Source organism: Electrona antarctica (assembly GCF_951216825.1).
Source record: "Electrona antarctica genome assembly, chromosome: 8".
NCBI classification, from domain to species: Eukaryota; Metazoa; Chordata; class Actinopteri; order Myctophiformes; family Myctophidae; genus Electrona; species Electrona antarctica.
This window is the reverse complement of record NC_136789.1, coordinates 41604682-41621049: the sequence shown is the minus strand read 5'-3', so window position 1 is coordinate 41621049 and position 16368 is coordinate 41604682. Positions and strand designations below refer to the sequence as shown.

Below are 16368 nucleotides of genomic sequence, written 5' to 3'. Positions count from 1 at the left end.
TACTTGACACTGAAACGTATCATCATTACGTCCCCATCGTCAACCAATACCCTGGCATTGGTACATAATCTTCATCACGATTCACGGAAAACATACCTGCACGGTCAGCTTCCGTATGTCCGTATGACATCATATCACGTGCATTATAAGGGACATTGGTACATATCTTCATCACGTCATGGGACATATGCTTCGTAGCAAAAACACACCTGCACGGTCAGCTTGGGGCCAGCATATGACGTCATAACATGTGCTGGCCCCAAACACGAGCATCGTAGCACCTGACTGAAAACATGACTTGCACGCTCTGCTTGCGCAAGTAATGAATGACAAAATGACTGAATGACTAAAGGAATGAAGTGCTAGAATGAATGACTGAATGAATGTACACCACAACAAGAATACTGAATCACTGAAAGAATGAAGGGCTAAATTAATTAACAAATGCCGAAATCAATAATGAAGATAAACCTAAAGACCTAACTAAGCATCCTAAACAAACAAACAAAAATATGGGCTGGTAAACTAGGGGAGCCTGGGGAGCTATGTGCAAGAAGAATTTTCACAAAACGGCAATTTCATACTTTCCCATGTCCGTATAGGTCCAAAGTTCATGTGTAGAACTTTTCGTGCATTTTGAGCAAAGATCCTGGGAGGAGATGCATTTTAATTGATTTTCATATAATTCAAAATGGCAGGTGATCTAGAGGTCAGAGGTCAAAAGTAAGAGCACGAAACATGTTCGGCATGAAGAGACGCATATGTGTATCGAAGATTCATTGCCGGTGACGGGCAAACGGTTCATGAACTATGCGTGGTCAAAGTTTGCATTTTCAATTGAGTGCTATTGCGCCACCCTTTGGCCAATGGTCGTGGGCTTCGCATCCTCACCGTTTGGCATGGCCCTCTACCATATTTACACGAAAACCGACTGCACGGTTCAGCCAGAACTGCTATTTTTGGCGGAAGGAGGAGAAGGAGAAGAAAAAACTAACAATAACAATAAAGGACCAAGTCTTTTCAGGACTGCTTGGTCCTTCAATAATACATAAAACATTTAAAGGTTTGATATCATTGTGCGCAAAAAGAAATCACACAATTTACCAAACTACCGTTTCCAATTTGTTTAAAAACAAGCCCAATTACAAAGTGAATGTAACCGAGACATTTAGCCATTCATCTGCCATGTGAGGCACAGGGAAGCTCTGGGTTACTTGGAGGGGTTCCAAATGGATCCTTGCGGGTCTGTAACTCTGAGTGTACAAATGGAACCAAATGGACTCTTACAGGTCCATTTGGTTCCATTTGTACACTCTCAGAGTTATGGTGGCCCTTGAAATTAAACAAAGTTTGAAAACCACTGCTCTATAGGAACACTCATCTACTGCAGTCTGAAACTTCAGGACACTATATGCTCCTCACAAGCATACGTTTAAAAAATTAGTGAACTGAACCAAAAGACGAACCAATCCAAAATAGTTTGGGAATAATGACACAGAACTGATTATATGAAAAGCGAACACAGTTACAGCGAGGCCTGGTCTCACTCCTTGGGCTTAATCTATGCTTTGTCGCTCTACAAAGACACATTTTCAACTTTTTCCAACTCTCTTTTTTTTCAACTTTCTCCCCTCTAAGCATAAATTAGCCATTATTCCCTCTTGTTCCTTTTACTTCTCAGTGAGCGACAGCTGCAATATCTTCTCCAGCTCCTCTTCCTCTTGCTTCCTCCTCTTCTCCTCTTCCTCCTGAGCTCGGGCCGAGAGCTCCATGGCCAGGTGGACGTCTGGCTCGGTGCTAGTGGTTGGAACTGAGCTTACAAGGCTGGACTCCAAAAGACTCTGATGGATGGCGTATTGCAAAAGGTGCTCATCATCGCGGTTGTACGTGTTGGGGCTCTTCTCCTCCTGTTGGCGGTAATGCACGGGCACAGCGAACACAGAAGGACACACCTGGAAAGCTTCTCCAGTAACAGTTGCCCCCTCGAGCATGGGCTTTGTACCTGTAGCCGCATTCGTGTCGCCATGCTTTTCCGTACGGCATTTGTTGACATTCCCGAAAGTGATCTTGGCATTGAGCACATGATGGAATAGGGGAATCTCAATCTTCACAGGAAATCCCGGAGGGAACTTCAGGGTGACGAATTCTCGCAGCCGCGCAAAATGGGCGCTGGTCCGGGCCATGAGGTCAATGATGGGAGTGACCTGCTCCACCAGGGAGAGTGGGTGGTCCTCACTCATCCACAATGTGCCCTTTAACTTCTGTATTCGGGTGTTGAGCTCAATGGGCCGGCCAATGTCTCTATTCTTCAGGTCGAATTCCAGGTCAAAATATTCCTCTGGAGTGATGGCAGACAGATTGGTGGCAGTTGCGTACTCCATAGTAAGGGCCCCCTGTGTGCTTGCCGGTACGTTAAGGGCCCCCTGTGTGCTTGCCGGTACGTGCTGCACCTCAGTCCCCAGAAGAGATTCGAGGGATTTACTTAAGCGTTTTATCCTGGCCTTCTCCGTATCTGTAAGGTGTTCCGTCCTCGTCCGGATCACCACATTGGCATTGTTAACACTAAACACCTTTGCTTCAAACCCATTGACGACCTCAGTTCTGTCCGTCCTCCACCCCCACATCCCAGACTTATTCCTCTCGAAGGCAATGTTTTTGGTGTCCAGATAAGTGTGGGAGATGGGAGTGGCCAACCTTTCGGCGACTTGCTGTTCAGCAGGCTGCATTGAATCTAACGTGACCTCCTGCACCTCGGATAGTATGTTGAAGCGCTGGATCTCCACCACCCTCTCATCATGGTTCACCTCCATCATCTCTGCGCGCTTATCGTCGCTTCTGAAGACCCACGACTTGTTCTCAATGCCCAGAAGAGTGGTGTCCACTCGCAAGCTGGAACCACTCTTCCAGATTCGGCACACGTCACTTGGACAACATAGGGAGATAAGAGGAATCCAACTGGTAAACTCCCATTTCATTTCCACATAGAAATCTGGAGACTCTCGGATCTTGGACAGGAGTTCAGGCACTCCTCCCAGTACGGTGCAGGCTTTGAAGTAGTCCCTGCGTTGAAGCACCAGCTGAACCATTTCCGGGTCTCCAGTACTGACTGCTTCGTGCAGAACCGTCCAACTCTTGGCATTCTCTTTAGTTACTTCAGCGCCATGTCTCAGAAGGACTCTCACCGATTCCACGTGTCCAAGTGACACGGCTAAGTGGAGAGCTGTCCTCCCCCTGGGATCCACGGCCTCAATGTCACTCTGGGGTAAGTGCTTCTCCAGTTTAATGTAATCATTCTCCCAGACAAAGGAATGCAGTGGAAACTTCACTCTGATCGCTTCGCTGACGATCCCTGAGGACATCTTACTGCTGCAGGGGGCTCAATGTAACGCCTAGCAGCTTACGGTATATTACACATATTACACAAACTGTCTACTCTTACGCCCTGGTCTTGCAGCTCGATGAAAGAAGACAACCACCTGGGATCGGCTATATGTGAACTCTGTGTGGGGTGGAAACTCAAACCCAATTATGACGACGCCGATATCCCATCCTTTCCTCCAAAGCTAGTGGAAATTCTTGATGTCCGACTTCCCAGTAACTGACAACATTGATGCGTCATCATACGTCACCAGGTGCTGCACTGTTTCTCAACTAGTGGTCGATAAAATAAAATACAAACCTTTCAATCTTCACTTTCCTACATTACAAAATGCATGGTCAGTGTTGCGAATGATTTTACGTAGAGCTCCATATATGGTGATAACCTATAGTCCCATATATGGAGATAACATTGATATCCAGATTAATGTAGAAACCCCAAAGATGGATATACAGTGGTGACATCATCGTGACACTATAGACTTGCACTCATCATAAAAGGCAGATCCCAGCCTCTAAACCTCAGATACCAAGCAACGCACGCGGTATCTCCAACGATCCCAAATCCTCAGAATCTACAGCACTCAAGCAAGACACAAGATCCAAGACCAAGAACATGTCAACACATACAAACCAAGGTGTCTGGCTTTACAACCCAGATACCCTGAATAGCTTCTATTACCCTTGGCACGAGTCATCTAGATGAGACAGAATATATGGCTAATGGCTAAGCAACTCGTAGAGCATTGAAGTAGAGGTTTCTACATCCCGGTTAAGTTCGTATCGAACACCACTGTAGCGGGTCCTAACTAAATAACTAGCACTGGTTCGAGCTATTTAATAGTCAGGGACCACATGCAATACCTTCCCGTTTCAACCTTCCAGTTGAAAACCCATGCCTGCCTAGAGGAGTGCATGTGTTTGATCCATGATCCAACGTACTAAAGGTCTCCACACACCGGGCGCCAAACGGATGCGAATTCGGATATTTAGCGGCGTTTCTCCATCGGTTTTCCGAAAAACGCGGCCGGTGTGCAACCACCTTAACAGTCCTAAAGTCATGAATCCGACACCTTACCCAAAACCCAACCCTATACCCAACCTCACAGTTTAGTTTTAACCTGCCACGCAGGTCGGGAGCCACGGGTTAGTTTTAACCTGCCAAGGGTTAGTTTTAGTTTTTTGCAAAGATCAGTCTCATGGTGGTGCTATAACAGGCCTTACTGGAGAACGTGGGGCAGACGTTTGGCATTGGCATCCAGGGAGTGGTGTGTGTGGCAGTGTGGCAATTTGGCAGCGACCGGGCCAACAGGTTTGGAGACTGACAGATGGACCTGGTGGAGACAATAATCACATCGCAGAGATTTCAATTTGTCATGACATTGTCAATATATGACTATTGTTGTTTCAGGCCTGGGAACGTCAATTTAAATAAAGAAAAAAGAAAAGAAAAAGAAGGTCATCAATATTAAGCCCATATATGGGAATGTCAATATATGGCCATACTGTGACACTCTCATGATAACCAGTGTGGTTGCCGCGACGCGAGTCACACTTGCAAATTAACCACATGGATTTCCATATGCGAAGCTGATAGTCATGCCAAAGCGCCAGCGCTCGCCCAGCAGTCTGCCGTCACCCAGGTGGATGCGTGCATGCTTTCTAGAGAGAGAGAGAGAGAGAGAGAGAGAGAGAGAGAGAGTGTGTGTGTACACATATATTTATTTATGGGGGGCACATCGAGATCACATTGTATGAATTACAGTATAATTGTTATATAAATTAAGCGGCACAAAAACAAATAGATGAAAATGCACCTTCTTGTTGGAGGTACTAAATTAATGGAAGTAGACTGAAAAGGAGAGTAGTGCCAACATAAGGGGCTTTCTACCATTCCTTCTCATGTTCCACTTCTCTTCTAAATAAACGCTAATCCATGTCAAACGATGTTCGATTGAATGTGTGGTCTGTACTAGTGAACTTACTGTACGCCTATTATGAGTACAGATGGGGATGGATGGGGTCAAGGTGGCAGATGCCTTCATTGTGTGATAAGAAACTCAAGTAAAACGATTCAAATGGTTTGTTGACCAACAACTTCATTGGAATCCAGTTTTCTTTTCGTGAAAAGTAATAGTTTGGAACATACACATTTCCACAGTGACCCGTTACCACGTTTAGCAAAATTGCACTCGTCAGAGAGTGCATTTGATGACAATCTCATCAAATGGTGGTCCGTGGCTTAAATGCAGAATAAATAATGGGCCTTGATATGAAACATAGGTTGAAAACCACAGTTGTAAGCCATCAGCTCTGAACCTGACAGCAGGGGGCAGCAAGCAACTATATGGGTAAGTAGACTACGGTAAGTAAGTAGGCTATACTACTTGAGTAGCCTACTGTATTTTTCAGTACTTGTGACTTTCACTCCACTACATTTGAAAGACATTGTATACGACATTTCTAGGAAGGGAACAAAGTTAGGGTGTTAAGATATAGTAACTGCATTGAAACATCGATTTTAATTAAAAAAAGCGAAGTATATCGAATTGGAAACTCAACATATGGTATCGTTTGACTTTGTATCGTATCGTTATCGTATAGTTTTGAAATGCATATAATCGGTATCGAATCACTTTGCAATGGAAATAATTGATTGTATCAATACTAAGCACTTGTGCGCTGTATTTAGCAATTTAAAGAAGAAAATAATTGTTTAATTACTTTTCCATTCCATATCTCTACACATTCCTATCGATAAATGTGTGAATTCTGTGTTCATGTCAAGGCACGGGTTTGTCCATGTGTTCAAATGTCTATCGTCAACCATGATACGTATTTAGAAATGGTCAGCAACATGTTTTATGATTTTGAGCAACATTTCTATCTACCTCACTCTGAACAGTCAAGGCTGTGATGTTTGGCACCCCCATTAATCCCACCCCAGACTCCAGGTTGGGAAATGCTGACCTGGAGTAATAGTTGGCAATAAAAAGTAACCAAATGTTAAAGAAAATATTGTTTAATTGAAAATCTTACATGGCTTAGACATGGCAAAACAAATGTTTATAAAAACAAAAACAAAAAAACAATAAATAAAATAAATTCTTATCTACACATGCAATAACAAGGCAATGAAAAAAGCTTATTAGTAGGCATGTTATTTTTTTTAGAAGGCTAGGTTAACAATGATTTTGATTTCACCAGGATCTTGTTAAACAATGTACCGAATGCACTACAGTTTACCAGTACATAATGCACTTCTGCAGTGCCCACACACAGGTTAACTGTAATCATGTGTGAAAGAGTCGCCCTCCTGTGGCCACTCAACACATGGCATCCCAGGACTGGTAAACTTTTAACTAGATCTGTATTAGCAGTTTCAAGTCTATTCTCGCATGGAGTGGCACTTTAATGGTCAAAGTATTACAGTCAATATACAACGTTTTAAACAGTACCATTGAGATCAACCAGAGGACTTCAGGATATTCGGTCCAAGGAATATAAATAAATATTTAATCCAGTGGTTCTCAAAGTGCGGCCCAGGGACCCTCAGAGTTGAGGGGGTTCCAAATGGACCTTTACGGGTCTATAACGCAGTGTGTGCACATGGAACCAAATGTGGACCCATATGGGTCCATATTTGGTTCCATGTGTACACTATCCACAAAAAGACAAACTGCACAATCGTAAAATTTGATATTTTCAGAATAGATGTTTTAATAAAACGCGTTCAGCGTTTCATTAAAACATGTTTTAAGATAATATAGATCAATTGAGATCCGTTGTCCACAGGGCTACTTTCTTTGTGTGTGTGTGTGTGTGTGTGTGTGTGTGTGTGTGTGTGTGTGTGTGTGTGTGTGAGAAAGAGACTTGCATATAATTAAGGTATTGATTATTGTAGTACGAGGGGCAGTATTCTCATATCTCACTTTTGAGACAGATGTGCTTCATAAAATGTATGGTTTTTGCTTACATAATGTTGATTGATATATATTTGTGTTTGCTTCTATACTTACAGTACAGTACATATGAACCACTACTTGGTGCTTTACGCTCTTTTTTTAACATTATGGTTGTAGTTGATGCGAAACTCAGGATGTATAAATGTAATTTAAATGTTTTCTTTTTTTTGTGCATTATTCAGTGTTCCATTCATGTTCATTTAGAAAAAAGGAATTTGAAGCCTAAAGTTAAAGCAGCTCCTTCCTGGTTAAGCCAACCCTTACGGGTCCATTTGGTACCATTTTGTACACTCTCAGAGTTATGGGGGTCCATGAAATAAAAAATAAAGGTTTGAGAACCACTGATCTAGTCAACCAACCAAACCTTGTCTAAATGCTTTTGGTGGTGGGTTTGACACGGCCGCTCTACATTTAGTAGGATTTGACACGGCCGCTCTACATTTAGTAGGATTTGACACGGCCGCTCTACATTTAGTAGGATTTGGTGGTGGGTTTGACACGGCCGCTCTACATTTAGTAGGTTTTGGTGGTGGATTTGACACGGCCGCTCTACATTTAGTAGGATTTGGTGGTGGGTTTGACACGGCCGCTCTACATTTAGTAGTCGCCCATCCACTCATAATCAGATTTGACACGGCCGCTCTACATTTAGTAGTCGCCCATCCACTCATAATCAGATTTGACACGGCCGCTCTACATTTAGTAGTCGCCCATCCACTCATAATCAGCCGGCTTATCACTGCACACGCCTCAGTCTTTAGACGTTTTTGAGTACCTGAGTCCCTGGGGTTTAGAACCTCGGTCGGTTTGGGTTTTGGGTTCAAACAAAGCGCAATCCCGTTTAAAATTACTCAATAACCTGAAGAAGCTGCATTCTAGGGTCGAACGTAACGCCATCCGAAAGTAAATTACATAAACATGGATTCCCAGAGAGAAGATTTCCAACGGGCATGAAGTCCTCTTATTCTTTAGTAACAAACTAGAACATAATATAATATATAAGCTATTCACAGAATAAAACAGGCTTAACCATGAAACCACTATGAACGGTGGTATTAAAATCATAATAACAAATAATTCATGAGGAAAAAACAATAACCAGACAATTGTTAGCGCTACGATGAACACACATTCTTACACAGTACTTACACATTACGGTTCTGTTTACAAGAGAGAGAACGTCACCATCATTGAACCAGTTAACAAGCGAATGTTGGAGGCTGTGTTCAACTTGTCAACACACCCCCACTTCATGTGGACTGAACAAGCTACGGTGAGACGTACGTACGACACGGAGCCCTGTAATACTGCAATGCCACTTCACTATTCACAGTCATCAACGTTAGCGCGGCCCACACAATCAACTGCTAACCGTAACTTAACTTGTGAAGCTACATTATTTGTACACCACGATTCATCAAGAGCCTGTTTACACACAAAAAACAGTGGTTCTAAAAGTGGTGGTCCAGGGACCCTAAGGGTTTCCTCGAGGGGGTTTTCAACTGAACCCTTACAGGTCTGTAACTCTGAGAGCGTGCAAATGGAACCAAATGGAGCCTTCCGGATCCATTTGGTTCCATTTGTACGCTCTCAGAGTTATGGGGGTCCTTGAAACTAACAAATGTTTGGGAACCACTTGCACATAACTAAAACAGCTGCCAGGATGATCAAATCAGCTATCCAGTCAACAGCGTTTTTTAAGTCCCTGCTTCTACTGATTTAAGTCACCAAAGCTTCAAGACAAGCTTCATAAAGACACTGCTCTCAGACGAGGGGGAAACGGTTCGCCACGGCACCAGCGGACCTGCAGTAAAGCACATAGGAACAACTGCGTGGGGGTCAAAGCTTGGCTAACACAGGTCACATTAAAAAGCTTTCCTTCTCCCTTAAGACACGCCATTTCCTCGCCAATAAAAAAAGTCAAGCTCTCTTGGCGAGTACTCGTGGACCTTCGAAGAAAGTGCTTAGATAAATGCTATCCATTATAATGGCACAGTGTGTAGAGCTGGGAGAGAGAGAGAGAGAGAGGAGAGGATGACAGCAGATAGGTGGGAAGGCAGCGCAGCGGCTGCTATGTGAGGATGTGCGCCGTGGAGGGGATGGAGACAAACTCGCGCAGGATGTTCTTGGCCGTCTCCAGGTTGTTCTGGGCGATCATCAGGGCTTTCTGGATGTCCTGGAAGGAGTAGCCCTGGGACATCAGACATTCTATCTCCCCGCTGATGGCCAGGCCTCCTGGGATGGGGCCCGAGGACGCAGAGGAGGAGGAGGAGGGTCCGGAAGAAGAGGAGGAGCGAGTGAAGAGGCCAGCGGCGGGCGAGGGGCCGCGGGACTCGGGGGGGCTGAACGGCCGGGGTCGCCGGTCAGAGTTGACCCGCCGCGGGAGAGGCTTGGGAGGGCGATCAGGGTCTGGTCCTGTTGCGAACATGGCTGGGGACGGAGAGAAAGAGAGAGGCCCGTCATATTTTCAGAGTAGTATCAAAGTTGGATTTCTAAATTAGCTACTTTCTGAGTGAGGTTTCCCGTTTTTTTATGGTTAGTGAAAAATTATGTTCAATTATGTCCAGGCAAGAATTTGTATAAAATGTGTACATAACAAAGCTAAGCTAAATCCACAGACTTGGGGCCCTATTTTCGCCGGTGCTAAACCCCTTATCCCTAAACTCCTTTTTTTACTATTTTAGCCGGTCTACAAGCTCACAACGTGTTGATGTAGATCGGCTATTTGAATATTTTATGTTTTTTTAAATAGTAAAAAAGACAAAGAAGTTTAGGGATAAGGGGTGAAAATAGGGCGTTTAGGGCTCCAGTGATGTGTTGGCCGCAAGGCAGCAACACATCACTCTTCCATAAGGCTATGAAGCAACAGGCAACGGATAAGGGATCTCTTAAAGGCAATGGCATGTGGCATGGTGATTGGTTTAATTATTGTAACCGCGCATAATCTAACGGGTAACGGAGGTGTTTTAGGGATTTAGACAGGTAACCAAAATACCAACTTTAGTGGGGGAACACCCCTTCCTTCCCCACTGCTAAATCGTCAAATTGTGTATTTAGAATGCTCGAACGAAAATGGAGCCCTTAGTTCGCAAGCTGTTTTCTGCTGTGTTGTGTTTCTTTGCTTCTGGACAAACTCCTCAGCCGTCAATTCTACCAAACTATCTGCAGCAACTGTGTTTTGATGGCTGATTTCCATCCATGTTTGGATTATGATAAATCATTATTTATAAAAATAAAAATAAATGAAACTGAAACTGAACCAAAAGACGAGCCTAGATCAAATAGGCCCAACAAGATCCACTGAGAAACTTACAGGCCTCTATTGTGGAGGGACACACGTCCACGCAGAGAGCACCAAAGGCTGCCGAGGTGCCGGTGGCATCCGACATGGTGCGTCTAGCGGGGGCTGGGGGCCTGGCATAGTCGGCGGCTGTGCAGGCGACTGGGGGTCCCTGGGGCCTGGCATAGTCGGCGGCTGTGCAGGCGACTGGGGGTCCCTGGGGCCTGGCATAGTCGGCGGCTGTGCAGGCGACTGGGGGTCCCTGGGGCCTGGCATAGTCGGCGGCTGGGCAGGCGACTGGGGGTCCCTGGGGCCTGGCATAGTCGGCGGCTGGGCAGGCGACTGGGGGTCCCTGGGGCCTGGCATAGTCGGCGGCTGTGCAGGCGACTGGGGGTCCCTGGGGCCTGGCATAGTCGGCGGCTGGGCAGGCGACTGGGGGTCCCTGGGGCCTGGCATAGTCGGCGACTGGGCAGGCGACTGGGGGTCCCTGGGGCCTGGCATAGTCGGCTGCTGGGGGTCCCTGGGGCCTGGGGTGGTCGGCTGCTGGGGGTCCCTGGGGCCTGGGGTAGTCGGGGGCTGGGGGTCCCTGGGGCCTGGGGTAGTCATACTCGTACACATCCTCAAAATCCTTCTGCTCCGCGCTGTCCTGGGTCACCACCACATGATGCTCTGAGAGAAACACAAAACATGACATAAAAATCTGTGCATAGAGCGTGTCTAAGCTCGTCCTTTCACCTTTGTGGAATTTGTATTTACTTTAAAACAACTGAAAATTATTCATTATTACTGAAAAACTGATACTTGTATTTATAAGTGTTTATATTGACTACTTCCATTTGGCTGAATGAGGCATAGACCGTTACCACACTAAAACATGAACACAAGCAGTCAGTCTGTATAGTGCTGCTTCACTTGAGCAAGACTCTGAGCCCCTAATTGCTCCCGGTGTGCAGGTTGGTGTCTTGCATGGTTTCCTCCGCAACCGGTGTATGAATGGGTGAATGTAATGCACAGTCTATGTAAAGCGCTTTGGATAGATTTACCATGCACCACTGCACGCTGCATTGTGATGCGTGTGTGGCTTCATTCACCAACTGCACACATCATAACTTAATGATGTGGTGTAGATAGCGTTTGCCGCTTGGCACAGTTGCGTGTGAATTCAAGGTGGCGGTTGCCTTATGTTAGGTATGTTCCTGCCAAACAAAGGGTTGTCGCAGAGACCTTCATCAGACTTCACTCTTATTTGGCCAATGACTTAATTAACATCTTAATTAAAATCCCGCAGCGCCAATGACGCCTTTTACGTGTTTTATAGCTTCCTATTAATTGATTACATTATAATAAAGACTTACCGCGGATCGGGCCTCTCGTTCGAGCGATAGCTCTCGGCTCGATTGGCTTTTCCTGGATCCCAATATATGTCCGTACACAATGGAGAGGCATGGATGCTTTTCTAGTCCTTTTTTAATCAGAATTACAGCCCTAATTGCGCTGGATAAACAAAGCGACCATGTTTATAAGCTCAAATAGTAACTCCATGTTATCTCGCGGGTAATATATGAATATTTCTAAAGATAGATAGACGAGGATCACAACAACACACACACAGATCCTCCGTGCCTGCTGCAGGAGAGGAGGACGTGCTGTTCTTCTTCAAGCCACATAGAATGGGACTGAATGGTGGCAGTAGCTTCACTATTGCTGCTAGCTGTTAGCATAAATCCTGCTTTGAACTGTGGTAAACGGACACCAGTTTTAACGTCCCATAGCTGGTGGTGACGGATTTGCTGCAGAGGCAACCGGATCAACGTTTAAGCATACGAGGGGGTACGAACATGTTCGTACATGGAACGAATATGCTCGTACTTCGCAGAGAAATAATTAACCTTTGCTGCCACCTACTGGCGGGGGATGAGTGAAGAGGCCCAAACTTTTAAGCCAACATAGATCTATATATATACGGTGACCACCACGGCGTGATGTCATGTTGTAGTTTTCGGTGGTCACCTCTTCACCAAAAACTGGACTATGAATAGGCCTTTACCTGGGTCAACCCTGTCCGTGTGTGTGTGTTACCTGGGTCAGAAGGCTGCAGTGCTGGGACACACTCTGCTCCTCCAGCCTGGGCCTGGATGTTACACATGGACTCATACACCTGGGGGTCCTCAAAGTCATCATCGTCACACGCCACACTGCTGGGAGGACACACACACACACACACACACACACACACACACACACACACACACACACACACACACACACACACACACACACACACACACACACACACACACACACACACACACACACACACACACACACACACACACACACACACACACACACACACACACATTTATTTCAAGGACCCCTCAGAGTCATTTGATACGCGTTAGGCCACGGACCCGTATTAATATCTGGAATCCCAACCTCTGCTGTACAATCTTCATTACTCAGTGTATTTTTTTGTACTCTCTGAGAGTACAAACCAGAAAGCAGTACTGTCTCAGAGATACAGAGTTAGAGTTACTGTAAGGGTCCATTTAGACACTCAGTGGTCCCCGGACCTGCAGAGTGCAGACCTTCACTCACTGATCAGGACATCAAGTGTTTTTTTATGCATAATTAATGGCATTCCCTTCTATATCTCAAAATGCTTTGTATGCTCATCTGAGCAAGCCACTTTTTGTGTCATTGTCAGATACACATTTTTGTAATGGTTGTGTGTGGTGGAACCATGTTCTAGTTCTAGTTCTAGTGTATTTGCATTTCCTCTGAAAAAAAAGGCCTTTTAAAAAAAGAACAGAAAGGGAAGCTAAAATAGCTAGTAGAAAAATGAATCCAGCCTATTGAAAAAACACAAGCCGGCAGCACCCTCTGCTGGTCAGGATTTAAGAACCAAATACCTAATGACTACCAGAAATTATTTAATGGTAAAAGAAGACACTGGATTCCCAAAATGTATGTTTCCATTTGAAAACGCAGGCCTCCTTGGTCTCATGTAACACATGCTGTATATCCGAGATCAAGGAACACATGATAGTATATGATTGCACGTGCATGCAGTACTTTCCACAGTACAGTATGAGTTAGAGACCAGCGGGTGGCGGATTTAGCCGCGGTTGCCGCGGGTGAACTGCAGTTTAGGGTGGATTAGGGTCAATTCAATATATTATAAATTAATATTGGATAAACCGCGGGTGAAATAATGCGGGAAATAAATGAATGGCATCTATCTATATGCTTATTATAGCTTTTAAAACGCACACAATCTCGGTGTGCGTGCGTTAGTAGTAGTATTTTAATTTAATCATTTTCCATGATCTGGCACAAATTAGCCGCCTATGAAGTTGGGTCCTGTTGCACAACAACAACAACACAGTGGTCTCCTACAGCCTACAGGCAGCTACGCTAAAGTTGCTAACAGGCAGCTAGTGAGTCTGAGAGAAACTTAAAACTAAGTAAAACAGAAGGGAGGAATATACGTTCGGCGTGGGACTGGGAGTGATTAAGTTCTTTACCCTGCCGCCGATGACCGCTGGATATGCTGTATGAAAATACGTCGCGAAAACGTGGACGACGTGTTACCATGGAAATGGATATATACAACCACTACGTAACATTGGTGAACTGTCGAGAGAGTGGTGAGTGACATTGTTTGTACAAGTAGTATAAATAGCCGATCTACAAGCTCACAAGTTGTCACAACGCGTCGCAGCGTTGCGAGCTTGTAGATTGGCGGCGCTTCCCTGCGCAGCGGATTGCGGGTGGTGCGGATTAATAAATTGGATTAATTAATAAATATAATTATGCACACGCGGATTCGGGTGACAAAAAAGCTCATCCGCTGTTCTCTAGTATGAGTACATAATAGAATGGTTGCATTGTTCTGCATCACTGATTCTTACTAATCTGACTTCAAGAGTGTGGGCAGAAATGTCAACTATGCCATGGGTCTAGGAGCCATTTATCGAACCAAATGATTGAATAAAAAATTAATGATAATTTTAAATTATCAAATAATTATCTAATAATATAATGTATTAGTAATCTATCATTATTTTTGGGCATGTTATTATAGATGGAAAGAAAATAGTAGATTATATGAATTTGGAGGTCCTTGACAAGCACTGTTCTAAATGAGGATACAGAAGGTGATACATCAAAAACAAGAAGAAATAAAAGTAAAACAATGATTGTCGTTGTATTTTTCCATGCCTTCCAAGGTGAGACAATTCAGCTATCCAGCCTTCATCAGTAATAGCTGAAACGTCGGTCACACAACAAAACACATCAAATTGTCTTTCATTTCTGAGTGCAACAGTCCTCGTTTTTGATTGAGCGAACAGTTCATTTGGACAAGGCAGGCACCTGAGTGCTCATAGTGGTTTTAGACATAAGGATAGCCACGGTGTACACAGGTCTTACCCTATGTCATTGTGGTGGTTGGCCTGGGCTGGCGGTGGGGGAACCAGGGCCCCCGCTAGCACCCAGGGAGCCCCAGACGCCGGCAGAGAGGTGGGGCTCATGTACTCGTTCTCCTCGGACTCCAGGACAGCCTTGTCGGCGCCGGACGACGTCCCTGGAGCAGCCAGGGACCTGCACGTGAACACACACACGGTCATTACACCCATCAAGACCTGGAACGCATCTGTGTCACCTTATAGCTTTTTAACCACATTAACCATTATTTGAAACTTTAGCTGTTGAAAATTAGCAGATCTACAAGCTCGTAGCGTGGCTTTTTGTTTTTTATCGTGAAAATGTGTGTAAATCTTTGAATATATTATTCTTTCACAGCAAGTGTTTTAACTCAAATCTTTGCTTCTGGGGGGTCCCTGAAACAACATGTTTTCAGATGGGGGTCCGGCGGCCAAATACATCATATTTGGGGTCCTTGACATGAAGTAGTGTGAGAACCACTGACATAGACACATAGGTTTGTCAGACAACTGTCATGATTTAGAAGACACTAGAATCTGGTCATCATTGGGTTAAAGTAAACCCAGCTGGAGCAGGCAGGGACCTGCACATGAACACACAAACTGTCAGTAAACCCAGCTGGAGCAGGCAGGGACCTGCACATGAACACACAAACTGTCAGTAAACCCAGCTGGAGCAGGCAGGGACCTGCACATGAACACACAAACTGTCAGTAAACCCAGCTGGAGCAGGCAGGGACCTGCACATGAACACACAAACTGTCAGTAAACCCAGCTGGAGCAAGCAGGGACCTGCACATGAACACACAAACTGTCAGTAAACCCAGCTGGAGCAGGCAGGGACCTGCACATGAACACACAAACTGTCAGTAAACCCAGCTGGAGCAAGCAGGGACCTGCACATGAACACACAAACTGTCAGTAAACCCAGCTGGAGCAAGCAGGGACCTGCACATGAACACACAAACTGTCAGTAAACCCAGCTGGAGCAAGCAGGGACCTGCACATGAACACACAAACTGTCAGTAAACCCAGCTGGAGCAAGCAGGGACCTGCACATGAACACACAAACTGTCAGTAAACCCAGCTGGAGCAAGCAGGGACCTGCACATGAACACACAAACTGTCAGTAAACCCAGCTGGAGCAAGCAGGGACCTGCACATGAACACACAAACTGTCAGTAAACCCAGCTGGAGCAAGCAGGGACCTGCACATGAAATTAAACCCAACGCTGACCTGTCCTGCTGACTCAGCATGCATATCATTGCTGTCGGGCATGAACCTATGTATACGTTT

General features: G+C 45.1%; 2 protein-coding genes across 3 annotated transcripts in view; both read right to left on the bottom strand.

Annotated features, from left to right (window-relative positions):
• Nucleotides 1-1670: 1670 nt before the first annotated feature.
• Nucleotides 1671-3359, bottom strand: LOC306928774 (ankyrin repeat domain-containing protein 13A-like; the record flags this gene model as incomplete). Its single annotated transcript, XM_079509046.1, has 1 exon — nt 1671-3359. The coding sequence occupies one exon, from the start codon at nt 3357-3359 to the stop codon at nt 1671-1673; it is 1689 nt and encodes a 562-aa protein (XP_079365172.1).
• A 3025-nt stretch (nt 3360-6384) lies between these two features.
• The window catches only part of LOC306927569 (E3 ubiquitin-protein ligase CBL-like), a 33430-nt gene continuing 23446 nt past the window's right edge, over nt 6385-16368 (bottom strand). The window contains exons 12-15 of one of the 2 annotated variants that reach the window (XM_079507356.1): nt 15058-15228; nt 12703-12818; nt 10657-11292; nt 6385-9773 (exon numbers count right to left, since the gene is read on the bottom strand). In XM_079507356.1, coding sequence (XP_079363482.1) covers nt 9415-9773; nt 10657-11292; nt 12703-12818; nt 15058-15228 — 1282 coding nt within the window. In that variant the 3' untranslated portion in view covers nt 6385-9414. Of the gene's footprint in view, nt 9774-10656; nt 11293-12702; nt 12822-15057; nt 15229-16368 lie in introns of both variants that reach the window. The other variant, XM_079507355.1, reaches the window with a different exon arrangement.